Source organism: Camelus dromedarius, chromosome 1 (assembly GCF_036321535.1).
Source record: "Camelus dromedarius isolate mCamDro1 chromosome 1, mCamDro1.pat, whole genome shotgun sequence".
Taxonomy (NCBI): Eukaryota; Metazoa; Chordata; class Mammalia; order Artiodactyla; family Camelidae; genus Camelus; species Camelus dromedarius.
This window is the reverse complement of record NC_087436.1, coordinates 101,207,942-101,230,683: the sequence shown is the minus strand read 5'-3', so window position 1 is coordinate 101,230,683 and position 22,742 is coordinate 101,207,942. Positions and strand designations below refer to the sequence as shown.

At 36.4% G+C, this 22,742-nt stretch overlaps 1 protein-coding gene across 13 annotated transcripts in view; it reads left to right on the top strand.

The window, feature by feature from the left end:
• PCDH7 (protocadherin 7) overlaps nucleotides 1-22,742 on the top strand; it is a 387,708-nt gene that overhangs the window by 7,080 nt on the left and 357,886 nt on the right. For 7 of the 13 annotated variants that reach the window (XM_064487590.1, XM_064487585.1, XM_064487577.1 and 4 more), the window contains exon 2: nucleotides 19,034-19,093. The exons of 5 other annotated variants lie outside the window; for them this stretch is intronic. In XM_064487590.1, coding sequence (XP_064343660.1) covers nucleotides 19,034-19,093 — 60 coding nt within the window. Of the gene's footprint in view, nucleotides 1-3,837; nucleotides 11,554-19,033; nucleotides 19,094-22,742 lie in introns of those variants that run through there. One more of the 13 variants, XM_064487616.1, reaches the window with a different exon arrangement.

Genomic DNA, 22,742 nt, shown 5'->3' with positions numbered 1-22,742 from the left:
ATTGATATGTTTCATCTCCTCAATCTTGCTGTCAGGAGACGAGGGATCCATTTACAAAGTTACATTCTGTTTAGACATCTGACATATTAAACAGGATCTTTTTTGTTCTCAATTTTGTTTGTACTGTAAGTAGATGATTTTCTATTTTTATTTTTTAAATATATTACCTTTGATTTTTTAAACACTCCCAAATGTATTTTCTTTGATTAAACCTCACATAATTTTTTTTAATTCAAGGTTTTGTTATAGTTTCTCCCCTTTAATGCTGAATTTATCTAAAGAAAATCTCCAAGGTTACTCTCTTTAATTTCTTAATGGTAGGGATTAATTAAAAATCTGAGATTTCATCTGACACAGAGCCTTCACTTTATTTGTAATTTTTCTTAATTGCCTTATCATAGTTCTTTACTTGTGATATAAAGGAAATGATGTCTATGACAGTGTTCTTATCTTTATGAGAATTAGTTTGAAGTGTTGCTCCTAAGTTCCCTTAATGGTTACATTATAATGAGGTAAACAGCTTTGCAGAAATGTATTTGTAAATACTGACCCCCTCCACTTCTTTTTGGTTTGTTTTCATAGGCTCTAGCAATGTTCAAATCAATCTTCTTTAGTTACTCTTGGGCAGAATCGAGGAGATAATGTGTTGCAAGAGTTGCTGGAATTATTCTGAACTTCATACAGTGAAAAAACTGATGATGTAGCCCAGGTTTTCATACTTCAGACATTTACAATTCAAACAAAAGCCCTTCTTCTTAACTCAATAATGTGTCTACTTGAGCAAACTGTAGATCATTGACATTAGGTGTCCACCTTTCCATTCATTCTTCTTTTGTGTGGTAAACCTGGTCTTGGAGGTTGTTAAAGTTTTGTGACCTGGAAGTACAAACAGTGCTTTTGATTTGTTAAATGAAAGCAGAAGCAATCTATTTTTTAATTTATTTTTAAATCACCAATATTTTACTATGTGTTAAGTATTTTTCAATTTTCTTAAAAAAATAATATAACTCCAAAAGTTTGACAGAGAACATAAAAGCAGAGTTACCACTTTGCATGTTGTTTTCAAGTCCTCTTGAGCTTATCCTTGCCATGTTGTTATTTAGATAATGCACTGACAAGTAAAAATTTTATTGTATTTAGTGAATGGAAAGTAAGGTACTTTATTTTTGGCAAGCATATAGAGGATGCAGCTTGAATAAACATTAATTTGAAAATCCATTTGTAGCTGATCCTGAAATACTCAAGAAAAATTCATATTAGCTCCAGTGACAGTTTCCCTAGCCTAAGGAACTGCTGAATGTTGTCTGAATAATGTTCCCTCTAATTGATCAAATTGTGTTCAATATAGTAAAATTATGTCATAAATTTTTTAAATTACTTCCATTTGGGAAACAAATAATGACTTACCATCTACTAGAGTTATAAGCACTGAGGAAACTGAATATCAGTTTATTTGTGAGTGTGTATTATACCATATGTATTACAGTGGAAGTGCATCTGTCTAGTGATGCCAACCCCAGCCGCCTCCAGTTTTAATTCTATCAGCAGAACTTCTACAGTATGGTTCTCCTGCCTGTAAGCCAGGATATTTTCAAGAGGCACAATGAATCTGCCTATGGTGAGACTTCTGTTCCCTTTGGCCTGAAATCATAGGTAAGAGGCTAGTAACTGATGAAACTTAGGCTGTGTCTTTAGTCAGGAGGTATCTACTGGCTTTCTGGATGTCAATAAAACATGGGAAGGGTCATCCACTGATTTGACCTGCAGCGTACGTACAGATTTTTACTGAAATCCAGGTATGACAATTTGAAACTTATCCCAAACTTCTCCTAAGTCAATTAATGACTTGACATAAGACCATAAGGTCAATTTAAGGATTCTAAGTAAACCATGCAGCTGCAAAATCATTTTTTCTTGTTAACTTTTCATCTTTGAGTAAGTACATAGCTCTTATGGGGAAAAGCATGCACGCAGTAAATATATATCACTATCTCTCACTCTCTCACATTCACACACCCACGGATATACTCATATAAACCAGCTATGGCGCTATGAGGCTCATTTCCTGTGATATTGATACGCTGATAATGTGGAAAAGAGTTGAACTTCAAACACATACAGAATTGACAGAAATATATATCATCGTCAACAGCTCGGCGTTTGTATCTGAAATCGCTAGAGTCGTCATATCTTAGAATTAAAAGATACCAACCAAAACAATCCCCTCATTTTGTAGAAGAAACTGAGGCCTCGTATGAAAAAGATTATCAGGGATTTAATGTGGACCAGAGTCCTGGACACAGAATGCAGGGTCCAGTGTTCTTTTTTTGTTTGTTTGTCATGCTACTTGTAGGAAAAAAATGATTTTCTACAACTTTCTCTGTATCTATTTCAGTAGTAACAGAAATCTGTTGAGATTGACTTATGTACATATAGCTATATATTTAGCTATGAAAACTGATTTTTTTACCATAGTATATAATTTACGTTAGGCTCTAGGTTTTATCTGTAAAATTATCAGGGAAATTATATTTCTAATTTTATAGCTTTTTAAAAGAAATTAATAGCTTTTCCCCCCTTATGGAAGCAAGCAACTGATGACAGACATTAAAGTAATTTAACATGCTTTAGAAGATATATTCAATAAGTTGACAGGATTTTTCATTTTAGCACAACAATGACAATAGATGTAAGCTCCTACCTAGCATTTACATCCTCAATAAAAACATATTTATAGTGGAAATGAATAAAAGCTTTTTATACATTATGTATGAAACGTTCTATGCATTCTGATTGAGAAAATCTACCTTTTCCATCAATATTGATGACTCCTTTGGCTTCCAAGCGTCTTTGCATTTTGGCAACTTTGCAGATGCACTGTACTTTGGTAGTATCCTTAACACGCAGTCGTGAACTGGTTTTTCCTCTAAAAGTGTTTTCTAGAAAATTGATAGAAGAATGTGACATTTTGTCGTTTTTCAATTGGATCGCTTCCTTGTTAATCGGTTAACCAATCTCGTGTTTTAGATTCTAAATTTACATATCGATAACATCTAAATTATTTATTAAAGTCAAGAATGAAATCCGAACTGTTTTTAAAACTAAATACAGTGTAACAAAACCATGGTTTCACAATAACCACCAATGTTCCTAGGCATTTTAACATCATTTCTTTTTCTGGGAGAGGGTGGTTGTAGAGGTTATATAGGAAATTTAGTATGACAATTGTTTAGAGTTTTATGTTTAAATTATGTATAACCAATTTCTAGGCTATCCCCAGGCTCCCCATCCATTTATTTACTGTAACTCTATAGAAATAGTAGGATCTGTCTCTATATATATATATATCTTGAGTCAGCTTTGCTTTTCTTTCTTATTTATTTTAAAAGCCCTTAGAATCTTTTCTAAAGCAGGGACTCTGTTTCAGAACATTACACAGTGCTTAATTTAGCATTAGTGTTGTGGGAGAAATCACATTCCAAGAAGAATTGAGCTGAAACCACTAAAACTAATCTTAATTATCACTTCTGGTGAATTAATGTTTTAAAGGCAGAATAAAGGTTTATTTTCAGGAATTTAGTGATGTTTGTATTGAACTCTAATGCTGTGTACAAACAAACAAAAGAACCCATTAAAGTTTGCAAGTAGGATTCATCTGACAAGTTAACTTTTTCCCCCTTGAACTTATTTATTATTTACAAACACATAATTTGCAAATAAAAATTCTCTGCTCCAAAACTTCCACCACAGCATTCCAATCGGGCATAAGACGTTGGGGAAATTTTCTTCATCAATTTTTTTTTTGACCTGCATAAATCTTTATTTTCCTTTTTTCAGATGCGTCCACTTCCATACATTACTGTGTTTGGCTGAATTCCACTCTAATATGATGCTCCATTATGCACCATACTCTGATGACCTTGCTACTTCGCAACCTGCTGGAGCCTGCCCTTGGCCGTGGGGTGTCAGCCAATCACTGCTTGTTCCACTTGTGCATTTGATTTTCAAGGTTTTTTTTTTTTTTTCTTTTCGTCTCATTTAAGGAAAAATAGTATTGAAATAAATAAACCTATAAAAAAAGTATTAATAAAGAAATGTGTTACTAATGGGTGTCAAAGTCACCAGGAATTCCATTCTCAAAGAGGTAGTTAGCAGAATTTAATAGTAAAGTCTTAAAAAAAAAAACAAAAAAACCCAAAAGCCTATTTCAACAATGATTTGAAGACTCTGGCTTTGGGTGAACCGAGGAAAATTTAGTCTATTAAGTCTTTGTCTATAATACATTAAATAATGACTTTGAATAAAATCCTAAATTGATCAATAGTTTTAACTTGTTATGTAATCACAGTCTTTTCCAGACCAGTGAGATAGTTGTGAGAGTAAAGGACGGTGTCTCTTGCTCATTGTGTGTGTCTTTCTAAATGCCACTGTGTGTGTTTGCGTGTCCTCCCACACATGTGTATGCAAAGACTTTGAGCAACATTTATAAATTATATTGTTTATAAAGACATATTCAAGAGATTTATTTTGTATTTATCACAGCCTCTGCCAAAGGTTGATTTTTCCTTAATCAAGAAATACTGAACAAAATATCTGTAGACTTTCCAAGGGATTGTTTGTTTGTTTTTTAAATTCCTTAAGAAAATTTAGAAACTTTCAGTTAGATTCACTGAAGTCACTGTGGTCATATTCAGAAGGAATATGTTTTTGTGGACTACATTCATCTGAAGGCTATTCTATTTAATGTCAGAGAACATAAATGCAAGAGGCTTCTGAGAATTCAGCATGTGACATACTGAGAAAGCAAGTAGCCGGATTTTAGTTGTGTAAGTAGCGATTTGCTAGGTAAGTCAGGGAATTCTCTGTATGGTCCCTCTAACTCTCTCTGTTTGTATATTTGTGTTTCTGTTTGTTATGTTGTATGTGTTTACGTGCCTAAAAATAAGTGTTCCACTTGTAAACTTTGATAATTGTATAATATATTTATCATATCATCTGCCCAATTAAAGTTTTTCCCCAAGTTTTGAAATACTGACCAAGAATGCCAGATTCTTGAGAAAATTTTGGTGAATTATTGTTAACAGAAAAGCACTTTCAGAAAAATAAATAAATATTGGAACAACATTAAAATACGGAGTGACAGGAAAGGCACGCGAACCCATGAACATCACTAATGCATGCATTTCAGACCTTTTATTTTATTAGCCATTGATTTAATTCTGCAAAAAGGAAATTTTCAGAAGTATCACTGAGACTATAGTGAAATTCCTGAATAAAACCTAATGATCATCAACCTCTCATTTCGTTTTGAGCACAAGGACCAGTGTGAGAAACTGGTGAAGAGAATTCTTACTGCTTTTAGCTTCTTGGAAATGTCATGTTTCCTCATTTTAACTAGTAAACTTCTTCAGATATGCTGAAAGTGTAAATCCTCTAACAAATCACGTCAACTCCAAAACAAATTATAGACCAAAAAAAAGGCCAGAATTTTGGGGATAACCTAAAATGTGTAATCACATGGAGGGGTATTTATGAATATCTTCACAAAGAAGAACATTATAAGGCAGAATTATGCAAACTTGGTTTGCAACACACTATTGGGACATGAGTCAATTTGTGAATTTCTACCACAATTAGAAAGATACAAAATAAAGCCAAAAATTTTCAAGGATTCCATCCATATAGTAAGAGTAAATATTGTCTTGGGAGATCTTTATTTCAGTTGTGTTTGTATGCCTGTGTGTCTTCGGCTTTTGGTTGCTTCGTAAAAAATGTGTCTTATTGTGGAAGCAGCTGAAAAGTATTGCGAACCACCACTCTAGACTGTTTGGGGTGGGAAACAATGGCTATTTACAGTTATGATTGGAAAAACATAATAAATCAAAACAAAAGAATTACTAACGCTCCCCAGAATGTTAGTGTGTTATTAAGCTGAATCAGAACAATCAACAGCAGTGAGCTTTTGAGAAGTCCATTATCATCCTCCTTTTTTTTTTTTTTAATATCTGAAGATGTCGCCCTTGGTTCCTATCCGTGCACAGACATTTCTCCCCCAAACCCCTGCTCCCAGTTGTCATCCCCACCTCAGGTCTCCTGACCAGGCTCCTTTTCAGTTACTGGAATTTACCATTTAGGGTGGTGCCTGCGGACAGGTGGAGGCAGACTCAGAGCCAACCATCCAATACCCTGTATATTTTAGCATTTGGACATTTTCTTTTAAACGTCAGGACAATACTTCATTGTACTCTATAAACTCTAAAGAGAAATATGAGCATGTTAGAGACTAGTTTAAATAAAGTTTATTTCTTTTAACACATCTCATATCAGCTGGTACTGGGTATGAAAAGAAAAATGAGATTGAGTCTTTGTCCTCATGGAATTAATATATTAAAGAAGATTACAGAGCAGAAAAACGATAGATAATATTGGCATTATGCTTCTTCAGTTTCAAAGCATTGAATGCATGTTTGCTCCTCAGAACAGTCTGCAAGGAAAAGCACCATTTCTGAGACAAGGGAGCTGAGGTAATGAACAGCTTTTTCATGGCTCTGGTGGAACTGGCTAAGAACTATCAGGTCTTTGAAGAAATAAACCAAATTCAAAAGTACTGACAGCATTTAGGGGAGGTGGTGACATTTGTACTTCTGACTACAGTGTATTTTCAGACTTACCTGGGTAAAATCTTTGCAAAAGAATTAGAATGGGACTCATTTTTCAAACTTCTTTTGGTCACAAACTGCACTTTCTATTACAAAAAAAAAGTGCTGTGGGTATAATTTAGAGATTGAATTAATTCACCCAATTTGTAAACAATAGCCTCATATGTGATTAAAAACAAACAAGGCAACCTCAAGAATTAGGTAAATCACTCTAATCCTAACTTTACTTCTGAGGCTCTCTCTAGAAAAGCTATCGAGGTCCTTCAGAAGTAATTCCATGTTTGAAATAGCTACCTGGGAATAATTTCTATCTATAACTTTGCAAAACACTTTTCTTGGATGTGTATGATTTTTTTTAATTCATTTACTTTATAAAGAATAGATTGGCTATGTCTTTAGTATACAGTACAAGGCTTTGTAATTAAAATGATGGCTAAAACAGGGCCCTTATCTTCAGCGCAAAAATAATATATACAAGGTAAGGGATACGTGAAGTTCAGGGGAACTATCCCCAAGTTTATCTTGTCCATCATGCGATCAGTGCCTACTACAGTGTCCCGCGTACCAGAGACACTCCTAAATATTTGTTGAACAGATGACTGAACAAAAGGCCTGGGCCTTGGTGCTAGGTAGCCTGAGAAATCCACCCACGTTGGATCACTGAACTGCGCTGTGGCCACTTTTCTATCCATCTCTGAGAACATCCTAATTGTTATTTTCTTTCCCTGCTGGGTGGATGTCTCCATGATAAAAGGCTACCTGCTGGGTTGGCTAGAGCCTCTGCCTTCTCTGCGGGGTGTGTGACTCTTGTTTTGGTACCAAATGAGCAATTGTCTGATTTCCCCTCTTTACTTCCTCTGGGTGGTGGTATACACACCAAACCCTTAAAAAAGATAAAGTAAACTAAAGCAAACATGTAAGGAGGCACTGGTCACACAGTAGATGTGTGATATATTTGAGGGGCTTTGAAAAAAGCGTGCAAATATATGGGTTTTCAGGATTTTTCTGGCACTCCATTTTTAGGAGAAAAACAGATACATGTGTCCCCAAACACACGCATGAGTCTCCGTTTTGTCAACGTGTATCTTCCCGCAGGTAGTAGTATTTCGCTGTGCCAACCCACGCTCACTCGTAACACATGTTTTCCCCCCGTTTCCATTCTCACTGCCCCTGGGGAGCGGTCATCTTTAAAGGTGAGAGTCCAGCACATCTGTAAAGAGAAACATGTACTTGGCGTACTCAGGAGAGAGGTCTAGAAGAGGGAGTGTGCCCTGACTGGGGAGTGATGAGCAGTGAGGTGGGAGCTGAGAAATGCAACTCGAAAGCACGCCTTCCAAGCCCCAAATTCTAAGGAGCACCTTTTTTTAAATAGCAAATGACCTCCGGAGGAGTTGGTTCAGTCTTTGGCACACCTGGGTGTAAACCGCTGTAAGCAGATAACTAGGTCGGCACCTCACAAAGACCAGTAGTTCTTAAGAAATACAGATTTGATGAGGGCCTTAAGGAAGGGTGGTCAACTTTCAGTAGTTTAGAAGACCGAGAACTCTGTTAAGGCAAGGAGTGGCTCGAACTCCAGCTGGGAGTCAGGAGGTAAGGTGAGATTATAACTAAATAAATAAACAAATAAATAAAGGGGGGGGGGACGGGACTCAGTCCTGACAAAAGCCAATGTTTGTGGCCTTGAATTTTGACCCGGGGCCCTGGTGACCGAAGGATGACACTAAACGTCAAGGCTTCATGTGATTGCAAGATTTAGTGTCAAAAAGCAGTGGATGTTTACTTTCTCCCATTTCTGCCAGGTGTTCTGTTTGGGTTTGGTTTTTGTTTTCAGCCTGGAATGTATGTCCACCTGCTCTGTCTTCATTCATTTTCTACCCCTGTATTTTTGACAGAAAGAACAGAGAAGGAAAATAGAAGGGAAAAAAAAACACAAACTGCATGGCAATAGACTCCCTTTCTCTCTACTATTATTATTAGACTGCTGGAATCAAAGCTGTTGCCACATTACTGCCGTGGAGCTGTTTCTTATCCTAATTTACTTTGTTCTCAGAAATTGAGTTCTAGTAGGTCTGTACTGTATCCCAGAAACCTGCATTTTTGACATTTTCACTTTCTCAATTCTGATTGCAGAGGGTAGGTCAGGCTACAAAAAACGTGAGGTTTAGAGCCCCTGAAATCCCTAACTTCTGCTTCCTGGCTCACTCTTCGACAGCCTCTGGGAAGTAGGAAACTAAAGCTGGATGAGGTAACAGGAAAGTCTGCCTTCTTGTCCTGGCTCTGTCACTGACTGGCCAGTGTGACCTTATGTAAGTCCTCTGAAGTCCCCAAGCCTCTCAAACTCATCCTCTGTCATTTTACATAATAACCGCTGCTCTGATTACATGACAGGGTTCATGAGAGCCACATAAAACGTGTGGGGCTTGTGAAAACGCTACCGCAACTTAAGATAATATTTCTAGTTATCAAGAAATTTCTCTAAGCCCTTCTTAAAGTGCATTTACACTTTTGGGGTATTTTCACTATGATGTTAAAAAGTTATTTTGGTTTTGGTTTTGGTTTGTTTGGTCACAATGTACTTGTTTGGAGCCCTGACGTTCTCTAATCCTGGCTGATTTCTTCATGGTTACGCTGATCCTGCTCAAGGTGCAGCCAGTGCGTGTGCCTCTCTGTCTGCCAGAAGGCACTGGGTTTGGTCACAAATCATTTCAGTGCCTGTGGCATCTCGACGGTGAAAGAGAAGCAATAGCTTGTTGCTGTAAAACAAAGAGTTTAGGAAAGGCTCACAATAGTTTGTATCCATTTTGATACTTAAAATTTTTTTTCACTACTTTTTAAGAGTGCTTTATTCTTCTGCGCATTATCTCCTGGGAGGTTTTCTTTCACTCCTCATGCCAGCCTGTAACGTTAAGAGCTGTCATTTATTTGAGCTCTAAGTCTGTGCGGTCACTCTGCCACGGGGTCTGTCACACGCATGCATTTCCTCCTCCTAACGACTCCAGGAGGCGGGGCCGGCTCTTTTCTCCATGTGACATATGTAACTGGGAAAAAAACAAACAGAAGCTCTTAGGTCCCTTCTTCTCTACCTAAAACAGGGGGCCTTAATTTACCTGCAGTCAACTTTCCTCCAACCTATTTCTCTCTTTGAATTTGAGAATTATTATTAGCATAATAGTCCTGATCAATGTTTGTATTATGCACAGATTTACGTATTCATATATTTAGGCGTTTGTACGCAGTTTGCTCTAGTGCACAATCCCTGCTATGTCTCCTGAGCAGGCTGAGAAGAGAGTCTGTGATAGTCACAAGGACTGTGGTAACAAAATACCAAAATACTGTGTGGCTTAAACAATAGAAATTTCTTTTTTTCACAGGTCTGGAGGCTAGAAGTCTCAGATCAAGGTGCCAGCACATTTGCAGAGAGAGAGAGCTCTGATGTCCCTTTCTCTTCTTCTAAGGACACCAGTGCTATCAGATTAGGGCCCTACCCTCTGATACCATCTAACCATAATTAGCCCCATAAAGACTCTAACTCCAAGTAAGTCACTTTGGAGTTTGGGGCTTCAACAAGTGAATTCCCAGGAGATACAGTTCATTCCGTAACAGAATCCTTTCTTGGTCCGAGCAAGAACTTGTTGGACCAGATCATCATTTCTTCATGAGTTTGTCATTTACCACATACGGTCTGTACTTTCATAGGAAGGAAGGTACACTTCCCATTTTATGAGGACCTTTTCAACCCTTTTCAGATCAGCCTCAAAAGACGTGCAGCCAGATAGATGTGTTTTGGCATTGATGGAAAATTGGTACAATAGCTATAGCTTTTGTGAAATAATATGAATCTATAACATGTAGGCATGTGCATAAAATTTGAAATTCATGTTTTAGCTTATGTGTAACATTTTATGCACATCATTGAATGCTTTCTACAGTTTTCAGCTTTCACAGGGATGTGTGACATTAAATAACATCTTAATTATTTTAATTTTGCCAACTGATAAGTTCATGTAGGTATATTAATTAATATAAAATCAATATTTGTATAAAAGAGTCCAAAAATTGTTCCACAAATGTAACAGAGTTCTTTTTAAATGATGATGTTTATATTTAGTTTTAAATGTCTGGTATATTTTCAGCATTAAAGTCCGAATGAAAAGCAGTAGGAGTTGAGTGGGGAGGGAATCAGTTGAAACAGTAATAAGGTAGGCTTAATAATCCCTCTTTTCAAAGGACAGTCTCAGTGGATTTGCAGGCATAGTGGCATAATTGGTCTGACAACAATCCAGTGGGTATGACTTCTCATGGCATATGGAAACTGCCAAGCATGTAACCGAGGCTAGTCCCACGCTCTGAGTGACTCTCCACCAGCTATTATTATGTGTGCATGCAACACTTTGCATCATGACGCAAACCCATGGACACATCAAGGGTTTTTTTTTTTTACACTGTGCCTTTTAATTTTCTTAGTTAAAAATTCATGTGATGAAATACATAATGAGTAGCCTGGGAACTATATATGCATAAAGCAATGATTTTTTTAGGGGGATAATACATCAACATCAGGAGGAGGGACTCCTTTTCTGTCCTTTGGTCAGAATTTCTAACGTCTGAACAGACCTTTCCTAAGAACTACCTTTCTGAGCTTCCTGAGCTAATTTTACATTTGACCCCCTATATTAAAAATGGCAAGTTAATCAGTTCTTTTGTTCAGGGAAATGGCAATAATTATGGCATAAATTTAAAGGATTTTTTAAAAACTGCATCTAAATTCTAAATCTGCTTTTCAGTGTATTTAACTATTGAGCACAAGGACCAATTTTAGATACAGAGATGGCATTTCCTTTGGGCGTTAGGAACAAAAGATGGTGATGCCTATTTTTTCCAAACCAATGCACATAGTATTAGGTCAGGAGCATTCAAATTTACATTGTTACAAAGACTCCTGGCCTTTCTCTTCAAAGTTTTACCTTTAATAAGAAACGTGTATGTGTATGTATGTAGATGTATATACGTATAATATATATATGTATGTATATATACATTCACATACACAATACACACACAGAGTAATACAGTAACATTTCAGAGAGCAAATACTTAATATTGTATGCCAATTACATGATTATATGCAAGGCAATGTTTTGGAGACTGGAGAAAGCAATAATAAAAACAAACATTTCTCCTCCTGCAGAGATTCATTTTTAGTGGGATAATACTTAAATAATAGATAAACTTACAATGCACACTATATACTATGCAGTGGTCAACATATTTTACATGTGTTAACTTACTATGTAGATACAACAGCCCTAGGAAGAATGCCTATGATTGTCTTCATTCTGTAGTTGAGAAAAATGACAGGCGGTGGAGTTGAGTAACTTGCTCATGGTCTCACAATTTATAAAGCGGCAGAGGCCAGTCTCCACCACCATGCACATGCGGAATAGAGGAAACATATCTATTTTATAGCTAACTAGTTCTATGAGAATGAAATTGAATTCACTGACTTCTCTTGAAGGCTTTGGTGATATTTCAACCTTCCTATTTTAATACCTTTTACTATGTTCTTGAAATTAGGTCAGTCAGTCCAATTTTATTTAATACTACCATCTTAAACCTTAATCAAAGTGCAAATCAAAAAATGGGAAGACAGATATTAGACCAGTAGGCCCTCCTCCCCTCCTTCCCTCTACCCATTCTGTGCTTGGGGAACACCTCATAAATGTATTTTCCTTTTTTTGTCATTTAATTTTAATGTTCTTCATTTCATTCAGTATTCACATAGTCTATTGTGTATGTTATTCATACAACTAGGAATAAAATGTACTCATTAACTTTTGTGAATTGCCATTTGATTTAGGACAGGACATGCCTTTATATAGAGAATAAATTTTTCATTAGAAGATTCTTAAAACATACATTTTGTTTACCTTTTACTAAAAAGAAAAGTCATCTTTTATCTTTCCCTTAAGCATTCACATTTGAAAGAAAACAAACTAAAAATGAATTCTTTGTAAGAGATTTCCTGTACATATTCTGGTTTTCTTTAAATTGGGTGCTCATTATTAAACATTCAATTAAAATATGACCTATATATAGTTTTTTTCTTAAAATACATTATTTTATATTCTTAAAATATATATATATTATCATGTTTGCTATTTCTTTTTTTAAACTGTGTGTTTAGATAGATAGATAGATAGATAGATAGATAGATAGATAGATATGTATATTTCTTTATGAGACACGTTTTCAATCACCTAAAATTCAGGTGCGTACCAGTGAAGCCCATCTGAAGTTGAGTCTTTATGACGATAATGATATACCCATTTTTGCTATAACTGTGTCTTCCTAATGTGTTAATGATACGTTTTTAAATATAGGATATTTATTCAATTGGCAGATGTCCCAAAATGTGAATCTTTGTAGTATAACTTTGGGTTCAGTAATATAATATCCCTATACACTTGTCATCTGGGTTGATCTTAGTGTTACTGGAATGATTTTAAATTTTTCAATCTTCAGAATTAGTGAATCAAATTTTTGAGGCTGTTGTTTCCACAGTCCACTTAATAATTTGTGGAATTTTGTTTCCTTAACAATAAGCATTAAAAATGTCACCAGCTTTGCAGTCATATTCTATTAATAGAAAGAAAGCATGATAAACTGGTAAGAAGCCCGACTAATAACCCCCTCCAGGCCTCACTTGAATTCTTACAAAGCCCACAGATCACCTCGTTACCATTTGGTTAAAAGTTTAACTTTCATTTGGAAACAACCAATTTAAAGCCAAAGGACTCTGGAAATTAATCAGCGTTAGTTACTGGACTACTACGTTTGAACATCATACATGCAGTCTGAAATTACCAGATCATTAGAGCATGAGCAAAGTAAGGGATGGAACAATTTGGTTTGAGCTGGAAAGCTCATTCAAATTTGGTGTCTGAAAATGGACAATTAGTTATGCGTCTCTTAACTTCAATGTAGACATTGGTACACTTTCAGAAAGAGAAAAAGAGGAGAAAAGACAAAGATTGCCATGTGTCGGGCATAACCACATTGTCAGGACCTGATGACGTCCACAATTCAGCCTGTATGTGTTATTATCATGCTAGCAAAATGTTTCCTGGATACACCTTGTGAGAGTTTTGTTTTTTTTTTAAATCCACTTAGACAAGTGGGAATTGTTTTCAGTCCCCAGCAATAAATAGTATGAATAACTACTTTACACAGTAAGCAAGTAATAAAAGTGCATGCTCATGTGTTATTGAGAATTCACCACTCTTAACTTCGAACTTTTTGATTGCTCTTTTGTAAAACAAGAACAGTTGTTGCCAGAGCACAAGGCAGAAACTCCTAATGGAAACCATGCATTTACAATCGTGTAACTGCTCTGTTTAGCCTGAGAAGAGTTTCAGTGAAGAATCTGGCTTTACTGTCAGCTTATGCTTTAAAATATCTATAAGGCTGCTAATCACTAGATGACGTGAACCTTGAGGGACATAAAGTGCCTGATGTCCCCACTGTGTCACATTACAGTTAACGGGGCAGCGTATGCACATCGTGAAGGAAGGACAGACATGGCTTGTGAATAAAAAATTAATCTGTAGATAGTAATTTCATGTAGATGTACATGTAGATTTCTGTAATCTACGTGTACAAATGTCTGTATAGGTTTGGTTAGAAATGCTCAGCTCTACATTTCAGGCTGCAGAGGTGCCATGTGAAGAAAATGAGAGTGATTTGGGTGAAACCCAAACAAAGAAAATCCAGCAGCCCTTCTAGTCCTTAATTACTGTGTCATGCACACTTGTGCAGTTTATCCTGTGTTCAGAGTTGACCTGTGTGCTGCTTTTCTGATCTCCAGTGTTAGTAAGGACTGAGACAGGGCTGCCACTTGAGCTGTGAATTTTGTTTTGGTATAAAATAGTAACAGAAAGAAAGAAATTATTCATCACAGCCTATTTCATATGAAAAGACCTTGAAACACAGAAAGATCCTCACATCTAAAAGCATGACTTACCACGTAATATGCCTCCGCATTAGTGGGTACAATCCTGGCTGAGAGGCAGATGCAGCTTTTATAAGGTTTATTTTGGTCTTGATCTCTGATGTTGAACAGATCACTCGGTTTTCCTTTATCTCATTTTCCTAACTTATTCAAAACTCCATGGGAAATGTAAGAAACGAAAAATCAAACAGAGAAACACTGGATATTGGTGACTGCAATTTCTGTTATAGTAAACAAACTATCTTTAAGGAGGGAGGAGGGAGATTAAGCAAAAATGAAGTAATGATGCCATAGCTGAAGATAAGTATTCTCCTAGAAGAATTAGTTTAAAAAAATAAAGAATATTTTGTTACCAAAAATAACAGAGTTGTCATTTTGTTCCTAGCACTCATCTGTGGAGGAGAATTGAAGACATATTATTTTATCACTCTGGGTAAAAGCAGAAATGTCTTACTGAAGAAAGGAGAAAAAAGTATGCTTCAGACTAGAGAGGAAAGTCAATTTACAAAAAGGGAAAAATGCAGGGTTTTGCTCAGGTGTCTAAAAAATGTTTGGCTTATTTCTTTTTTATCATTTAAGCTGATTTCTTGCTGGTCCTTTTTATTGAATAATTGAAATACATGGAGGGTGGGGGAGGAACTTTTTCATCAAAGGCAAAAGATAGTGAAAAATGAAAGTACTGAGGGAATAGAGAAAGGAAGTTGTGTCTTTCTGTACTTTCATGATTGCCTACATTTCTCCCTAAACTCATAGTTGAAAAGCTCTGAAAGAAATATCAAGTCCTGAGCAAACTGCTAGAGAATAAAACATAACATCCTATGCCCCTTCTACCCCCACTCTCACTTTTGCTCTCTCTCACATGCACGCACGCACATACACTCGTGCACACATGCACACACTGCCACAGGCTCAAACTACATTAAGTTTTAACACAGTCATATGTTTATCTTTGCAAACAAACAAACAAAAATCAGTTTAGGGAGCATTGAAATTTGAGGGGCACGTTGGCATTTTTTGCAAGCTGCCTTCAGAAAAATGATGATTAATCCTCAGATTTCAAGTTGTGGAGGAAGATTGCTAGAATCATGACTTCAGCAAAGTGGACATCCTGCCTTTGGCAGTTTCCCTGAAAGGCATCGGATTGGAGGCAGTCTGTGTTTCCCTTGATCCTTCAGCATCCTGTGCAGTGGAGTCAGTCTGTGGGAGTCTGAGGTGCTGCTCTTTTCTATTCCCTGTGGCATCTTGTGAGCTTTTACACTTGCTCTGGCTTCATCTTCCCACCAAGCAGGCTGAGTTTTCTCACTGTCTCGGAGGAAGTCAGATGTCAGTGAGTACCAAGCAGCCAAGTGATAAGAATATTTTAAATGCTGAATGTTTTTGAAGTTTTCAGCGTCTCAGCTGGATGGAGAAGGCTATAAAGGACTAACAAATTTGGGATTTTTTTCTCTTAAATCAGCAAGTTTCCAGTATTCCTTGATCATATAATTAAAAAATTGTAAAAGCAAAGGTAGAGCTCGAAGTTTGCCTAAGAGGTGTCCCCACCCACCTATGTAACTCTGCAGAAGGAGGGACTTTAAAACTACTAGAAGCTGCACATCCACATGAGTGTTGTTCATTCACTTATTGAACCCCCAATTATTGATGTCTTATCGTGCTGGGTAAAGCAAGAGGTCATAGTCTTGTGGAGGAGACAGACTTGTAAAGGCGTAATTTTAATGTGATCTTATAATGGCTCTAATGGGAGCTCTGGTACTTTGGGAAGGACTTACTGATTCCTAGGAAGGTTGATAATAGACAGTCACTTCACAGGGAAGTTATAATGCGGCTTTCATTTCTCTCTCCTGCAGCAGTCCTGCATCAATCTTGCAACTTTGGCCATAGGGAATTGACTGTTCTCTTGGGAACTGGGTTGGAACCCTACCTTCCTTTACATTTCAACAGGTTTTTGCTTTTGATGCATTTCTAATGGATTTTTCCTTTGATTGTTAAAATTAGAACCAGTTAATGAGCAATTCAGTGAGCCTCACTGCTTTGTTGTTATCCTATCTTTTTGACCAAAAACTGAACTTACTCACTGTAACTGTTCACTCTGAATTCTTCACACTTGGCTCTGAATGATTTTAAGTAATTTTCTGATGTCAAACCACCTTCAAATGGCTACTATTACTATCATTGAAGAGATTGAAAGAAAAGGAACACATGCTGAGAAGCAATTTCCCAAAGAGGAGTCATATAGATGCTTTTAATCGTGGCAACATTGCTGGAATGTTTACACCCTCTTGAGGCAACTTCTTTGAAAAATACAACAATTCATCTCAGTCATAAGTGATATTTTCCTAAAAACAGTTAGTCACGTAATCTTGTATTTTCACACCTTGTATTTATTTTCTGCATTGATTATTGAAAGTGTTATAGCCCTAGTAGATAGCCTAAGAAAAATCACAATGATTTTTTTTTCCGTACAATTTCTAATTATTTTAGATGCTTTTCATTTTTTTTTTTTTTTTTTTTTTTTGGTGCTCTGTTTTTTTCAGCTGAGCAGCTATCCTGTGTTCTATTAACACTGGTATTTGTTATCAACCGGCTTCCAGATAATCCTGCTTAAGTGACTGGTTGATGACAGCTTTTAAGATATTGCCTCTCCAAGTTGTATTCCTATTCATGGAGGATTCTGGAAGAACAAAAGCCCTGATGTGAAGCTTTCTAATGAAGGGATTTATATAAGACATTATCCAGAATACAGAGGAAAACATTTGGAGACAAAGCAATCCTAGTTGACTATTCTGTCATTCTCGGTCCCTTGAGCTCTTAAAGGTGTCACTTCACGGTAGATCTTTGGTTTTGTGTCCAGGTGGCAGTAAAGAGTAAAGCATTCTTTATTTAGTGCCAATGCCACTCAGGGTCAAATTACTTATTTCATTTTGTATGTATATATACATTTTTTTTCTCAAAAGAGATATTATATTTTAAATCCTAGGGTAAATTTTGGCCTGGAAACCTCTCACCCTGAGTGATAACAGAGGCTAGTAACTCCCATTTAGGTGATAATTTTTTAAAAATTCAAATTCTAAATTATATTTCTCAAATATATGTATCTTCTCTAAGTATTAAATAAGAAGCAGCAGGCAGAGGGTCACTTTTTTTTTTAATGTCCCTGTCAAACCTTGTGGTAAAAAGATCCTGAAAAAAGGTTATTTATTGGAAGAACATTCAGACTGATTTTTCTGGAAATTAGCTTCAGTTGTAAGGCCTATGGCATGAAGGGAGAGCAGATGGGTAGAAGTTCTAGAGGGTGTCACCGGGCAGCTAGCCTTGGTTGCAGTCTCTCCCTTTGCATTTTGGTATCTCTGTTTCCTTGTGTTTTTTGCTACCAACTTTTCCAGTCTCCTGAGACCTTATTTTCAGTAACTATTCTTGAAATCCAGCCCATTTACTTTCTACAAAATCTTGCAGAATCTCTTTATAATTCTCTCTGGACAATGGTTTAAGCTAGTACATAAGTTGGGATATTCTATTGAGAGCGTATTTACACTGGTGAATATTAGTGGGTTAATATGCTAATATCACTACCAGCTATTTGTAAAAGCTGGAAATTGACTTGATGCAAGAACAGTCCAGCTAGCAATGGTCATTCCAATTATCTAAGTCTGGCTAATGGAAGATTTTTTTTTTCTTTTTCTTCCTTCTTTCCTTCCTTCTTTCTTTCTCAAGTTTTTAATTGGGTAGAGTCTAGTAAACCATAAGTAGATGTTTGAGGACTTAGTCATACTGGTTATTTTTATCACTGGGTCTTTTATACCACTGTTATCATGGTGAATTCTTCCGTGAATCAGAATAGAGCAGTATAATTAATCATTTGAACAAGATTTATGATGTGTCTTAATCCTTCAAGTATTTTAATGCATTTTTGAATTATTCTCCATCATGGCAATTTATATTGTGGTTTTCAAAAAGGTGTTGGCTAAAACCATTTATGTAATGATCAAATGTTTTAATACCCTTTGCATAGTTAATGTTGAACTCTGTCTAAGAAAATGAAGGTGTGATGGTACTACACAACTAGGAAGCTTTAATTTATGTCCTAAGGGGTGTTGGTTAATGCATCTAACCATCATTTTCCATTTTCCAAGGGTCTCCAGGCCTTATTTTAGTCTTGAATTAGTTTCCTATTGCTCTTGTACCAAATTATCATGAACATAGTGACTTAAACAACAATCATTTATTTCTCATACCTCTGATGGTCAGAAGTCAGAAATGGTTCTCCTCTGGCTAGAATCAACGTATTGGCAGGGATGTGGGTTTTTTTTGTTTTGTTTTGTTTTGTTTTGGAGAGTTGGGGAAGAATCTATTTTCTTGCCTTTTCCAGTTTCCAGAGACTGCCTGCATTATTTGGCTCTCGACTCTTGCATCTTCAAAGCCAGCAATGGTAGGTAGAGTCTTTTTCATATAACCTTCTGGCTCCCTGCTCCTCTCTCTTACACACTGAAAGGTGTTGTAATTACATTGGACTCATTTGGATAATCCAGGAAAAATCTCCTTATTTTATGATCAATTTATTAGAAATTGATTCCATCTGGACTGTTAATTCCCTTTGCCATGCAAGGTAACATATTCATAAATGCCCAGAATTACGATGTGGACATCTTTGTAGGGGCATTATTCTGCTCACTACAGATCTGACAGGCAAATCTAAATATTTGATAACCACATTTTATAAACCACAAAATACTATTTGGGCAGTCTCCAGTTTGACTTTTTTTCCCCCTGTGAAATCTCAACAATTTATCTTATCACCAGATAGATATTTTATTATTATCTCTACTGGATCTTACTTTTCCCTCAAAAGAATTTGTATTTGAAAAAGCTTAAGGATAGAAAAGGCTAAAGTGATTTTTTTTTTCTGTAAGATAAACTTTTATATATAAAGCCATCAAATGTTTTAAGATGTGACCAGTAATATGATTTCATGATTTCACTCTCAACTTTAATAAGAGTTTATAACTGCAGTAACTTTTTAAACTAGTTTTTATTTAATTTAAGTACCTATTATGTGCAAATACTATAGTTGTTGTCAGATGGGGTCTGACTGACTTGCTCAACCAAAGGCAGCAAAGAGGTGAGAATAGCTTTCAGGCAGAATATATCTGATTCCTCTTTGGGTTTTAATATCCTAATCTGTAACCTGGGAATAGTGGTGTCTGCCATTGAAGGGGTGTTATGAGCGTTAAATGAGATAATGGAGCCACAATCCTGGGACATACAGGAACTCAACCAAGGATAGTATCCTTACTCTCCAGGACTTGGCCCGACAGTGATGCCGCTAGAAGGGCAGCATGATGGCGGGGCTGTCTTGAGGGCAGTAAAATGTAATTCTATCTGGCAATAGTCATAATTCCTCTCTTTCTAACTGCCAGGGCTTATGATTTGTTTTATTTCAGGAGTCCATACTAATTGTGATTGGACTACTAGGTATCAACAGAGGAAAGGATATGTTTTGATTTAGAAAAGACCATTCAGTCATAGCTTACTCAAAAGCATTCAGTTTAGTCCTGTGTGAAGTTTCACTGGAGACTGTGAATCCAAGATAATGTCCCCCTATGAAAGAAACATAAATAAATAAATAAATGTTGACTCTGGAGAAAAGATTTGGTCTCACCAATTCTCATCAATCAGTGTTCCCTGAGATAAAAGGAAACGTTACCTGGTGCTCCTTTGATATCTGAACTTCTTCTGGCACGTATATGCTGACAGCACTTTGTTCCTGAAAGTCTGATAGCAGTTTGTTTCTCTTTGTCTGAATGAGCAGATTTCAGTAAGGCCAGATTCTCTACAAAAGGATAGGAAAGGTAGAAAAAGTCTCTACAATTCTGAAATGCATTAAACATCTTTCTTACTTTAACATCAAATGATCAAATATATAAGCATGCCTGGAGTTATTCTGTATTTCCATTGTAATTCTGGTAGGAATTTTTGTAGAAGGGGCTCAGAATACATTATCTTTCAAGAGGGTTCCAATTGTCAATACAGCAGGCCTGCAACATTATTCTTCTAATGGGTAGAAAAAGAGATAATAGGTGACTAACTATATCACTCACGCTTTCTGTAGTGCCCCAAGAATTCCGTCATGACTTTTGCATTTTAGAGGAAACACAATGGCCCTGATGATGAAACACTGGAATTTAGGCAAGTAGTAATAAAAGGAAGTTTAGTTCAGTAAATGTTTACAAGGCCAGTATGAAATGAGATTATGACTTGCATATAAAAAATTCTGTACATACCATTATTACTCTGGAGGATTTTTGGGTGCGTGTTTCTTAGTTGCTGTGTCTATGGGTGTCATTTTCTTATCTGTAAAAATAAGTATTCAAATAATATCTATTTATAGAATTGTGGTGCTCAAGTACAAGTAAGTAGGTGAAAGTAATCTATAAACTGTAAATTGCTGTACAGAAGTTATTTATATCTATTGGGTAGGTGCCAGGGAAGCTGCTAAACATTATACAAGGCACAAGGAATCTACTCACAACATAGAAATGTGATGCACAAAATGTCAATAATGCCAAAGTAGATCCCCTGCCCTATAGTGAGTAATAGCTACTCTCCCACCTCTAGGCTGAAGGTGACAAGAGGAGAGAGAAGTTAGTGGAATAACAAAGGAGAAACCTTTGGAGAGGGCTGCCCAAAGTGGCCCCAGAAGCTGGGAGTCAAGGAATAAGTACTCTGACCTCTTTCTTCTCTCTCTTTTTAGTCTGGGTCTGGAATTTCCACTGGTCAAACCTGGCTCTAAGCCAGAGGGAAAGGGATCCTGTGAATGTAATCTATGTTGGTCAGCCTCCTGAGTGTTAGACATGATCATAAGGATAAGACGAGGGTGGACAGAACAGGTGCATAGGTTGGGGGTGAGAAATTGAAAATATTTATCCCCAACCATGAATCACTGTGTCTAATTAATATTCAGCTCTGTGAGTCCATAAGGAAACAATGTCTGTGGATAGGTTCATCTATATGCAGAGAGAAAAGTCTGTGGATAGGTTCATCTATATGCAGAGAGAAAAGTCAATCATGGGTTCAAATTTGAAGAGAAGGAAAATTCAGAAATACATCTGTAAATTAATTCTTCCCTAGAGATAGTTTGTGTTTGTTCATGGTAGTAAAACATAGTAAGGATCTGCATGTATCTTTTTCTACTATATGCCTTTGTCTGTTTATGTCCATTCATTAATTTACCAGGTTACTGAGAGTGTGCTGAGTGCCTGGTACTGGTCCAAGTACAGAAGATACAAAAAAATGGATACCAAATGGTGTCACTCTGGAAGCAGCTTTGGATGTAGGAGGAAAGACAGTTATAAAAGCAAATCACTGCAACTCTTGGAGCATTTACATATGAAGTAGTATGGGAGACAGAGGAGGTACTAGCTGGGATGTAGAAAGGCCTTGTAGAAAGTGACCTTGACAGAATCTCGAAGGTCAGGTAGGTGTTTTCTGGACAGAAAAATAGGATTAGTTTAGTCAAGACTTGGAGATGTCCTTTGTGGTGGAGTGGAAACAGCGATAAGGTATTCTGTTTCCAAGGACTTTGTGTTCCACGCAAAGATATTGGAACTATAACTACAAAGTAGTTGAGAATCATTGGATATATGGGCAATGTTCTTGCAAACTTGACTTTTTTTTTTAAATTTCCAACTTCTGTACCCTTGTGTGGTATGAGCCACTCAGAATTTTGTCTCTAAATTGAAATCTTTAGAAATAATATCTTAAACTTGATGCTGTACCAATTCAGTTATTTCTGAGTAAGCTTAATTTAGTGAAGATTTTACTGGAGCATTTTGATGTTCAAAAGTGATAGCACTTAATAAATGTCCTTTGCTGGGCTATTCTGATTAAAGTGTCAGAGGATCAAAGATCTCAGACATGTTTTGAGAGTAAGAGTCCCTCTTCTGTTTCTCAACTGTAAATGTTCCTTAAATCCTCACATGCACGCTGAGAAATATTTTTTATATCATTATCTTCTAGAAATAATCATAGTTGGGGGACAGATTTTTTAAAAGTTTGTAAGCTAAATAATTGAGACTCAA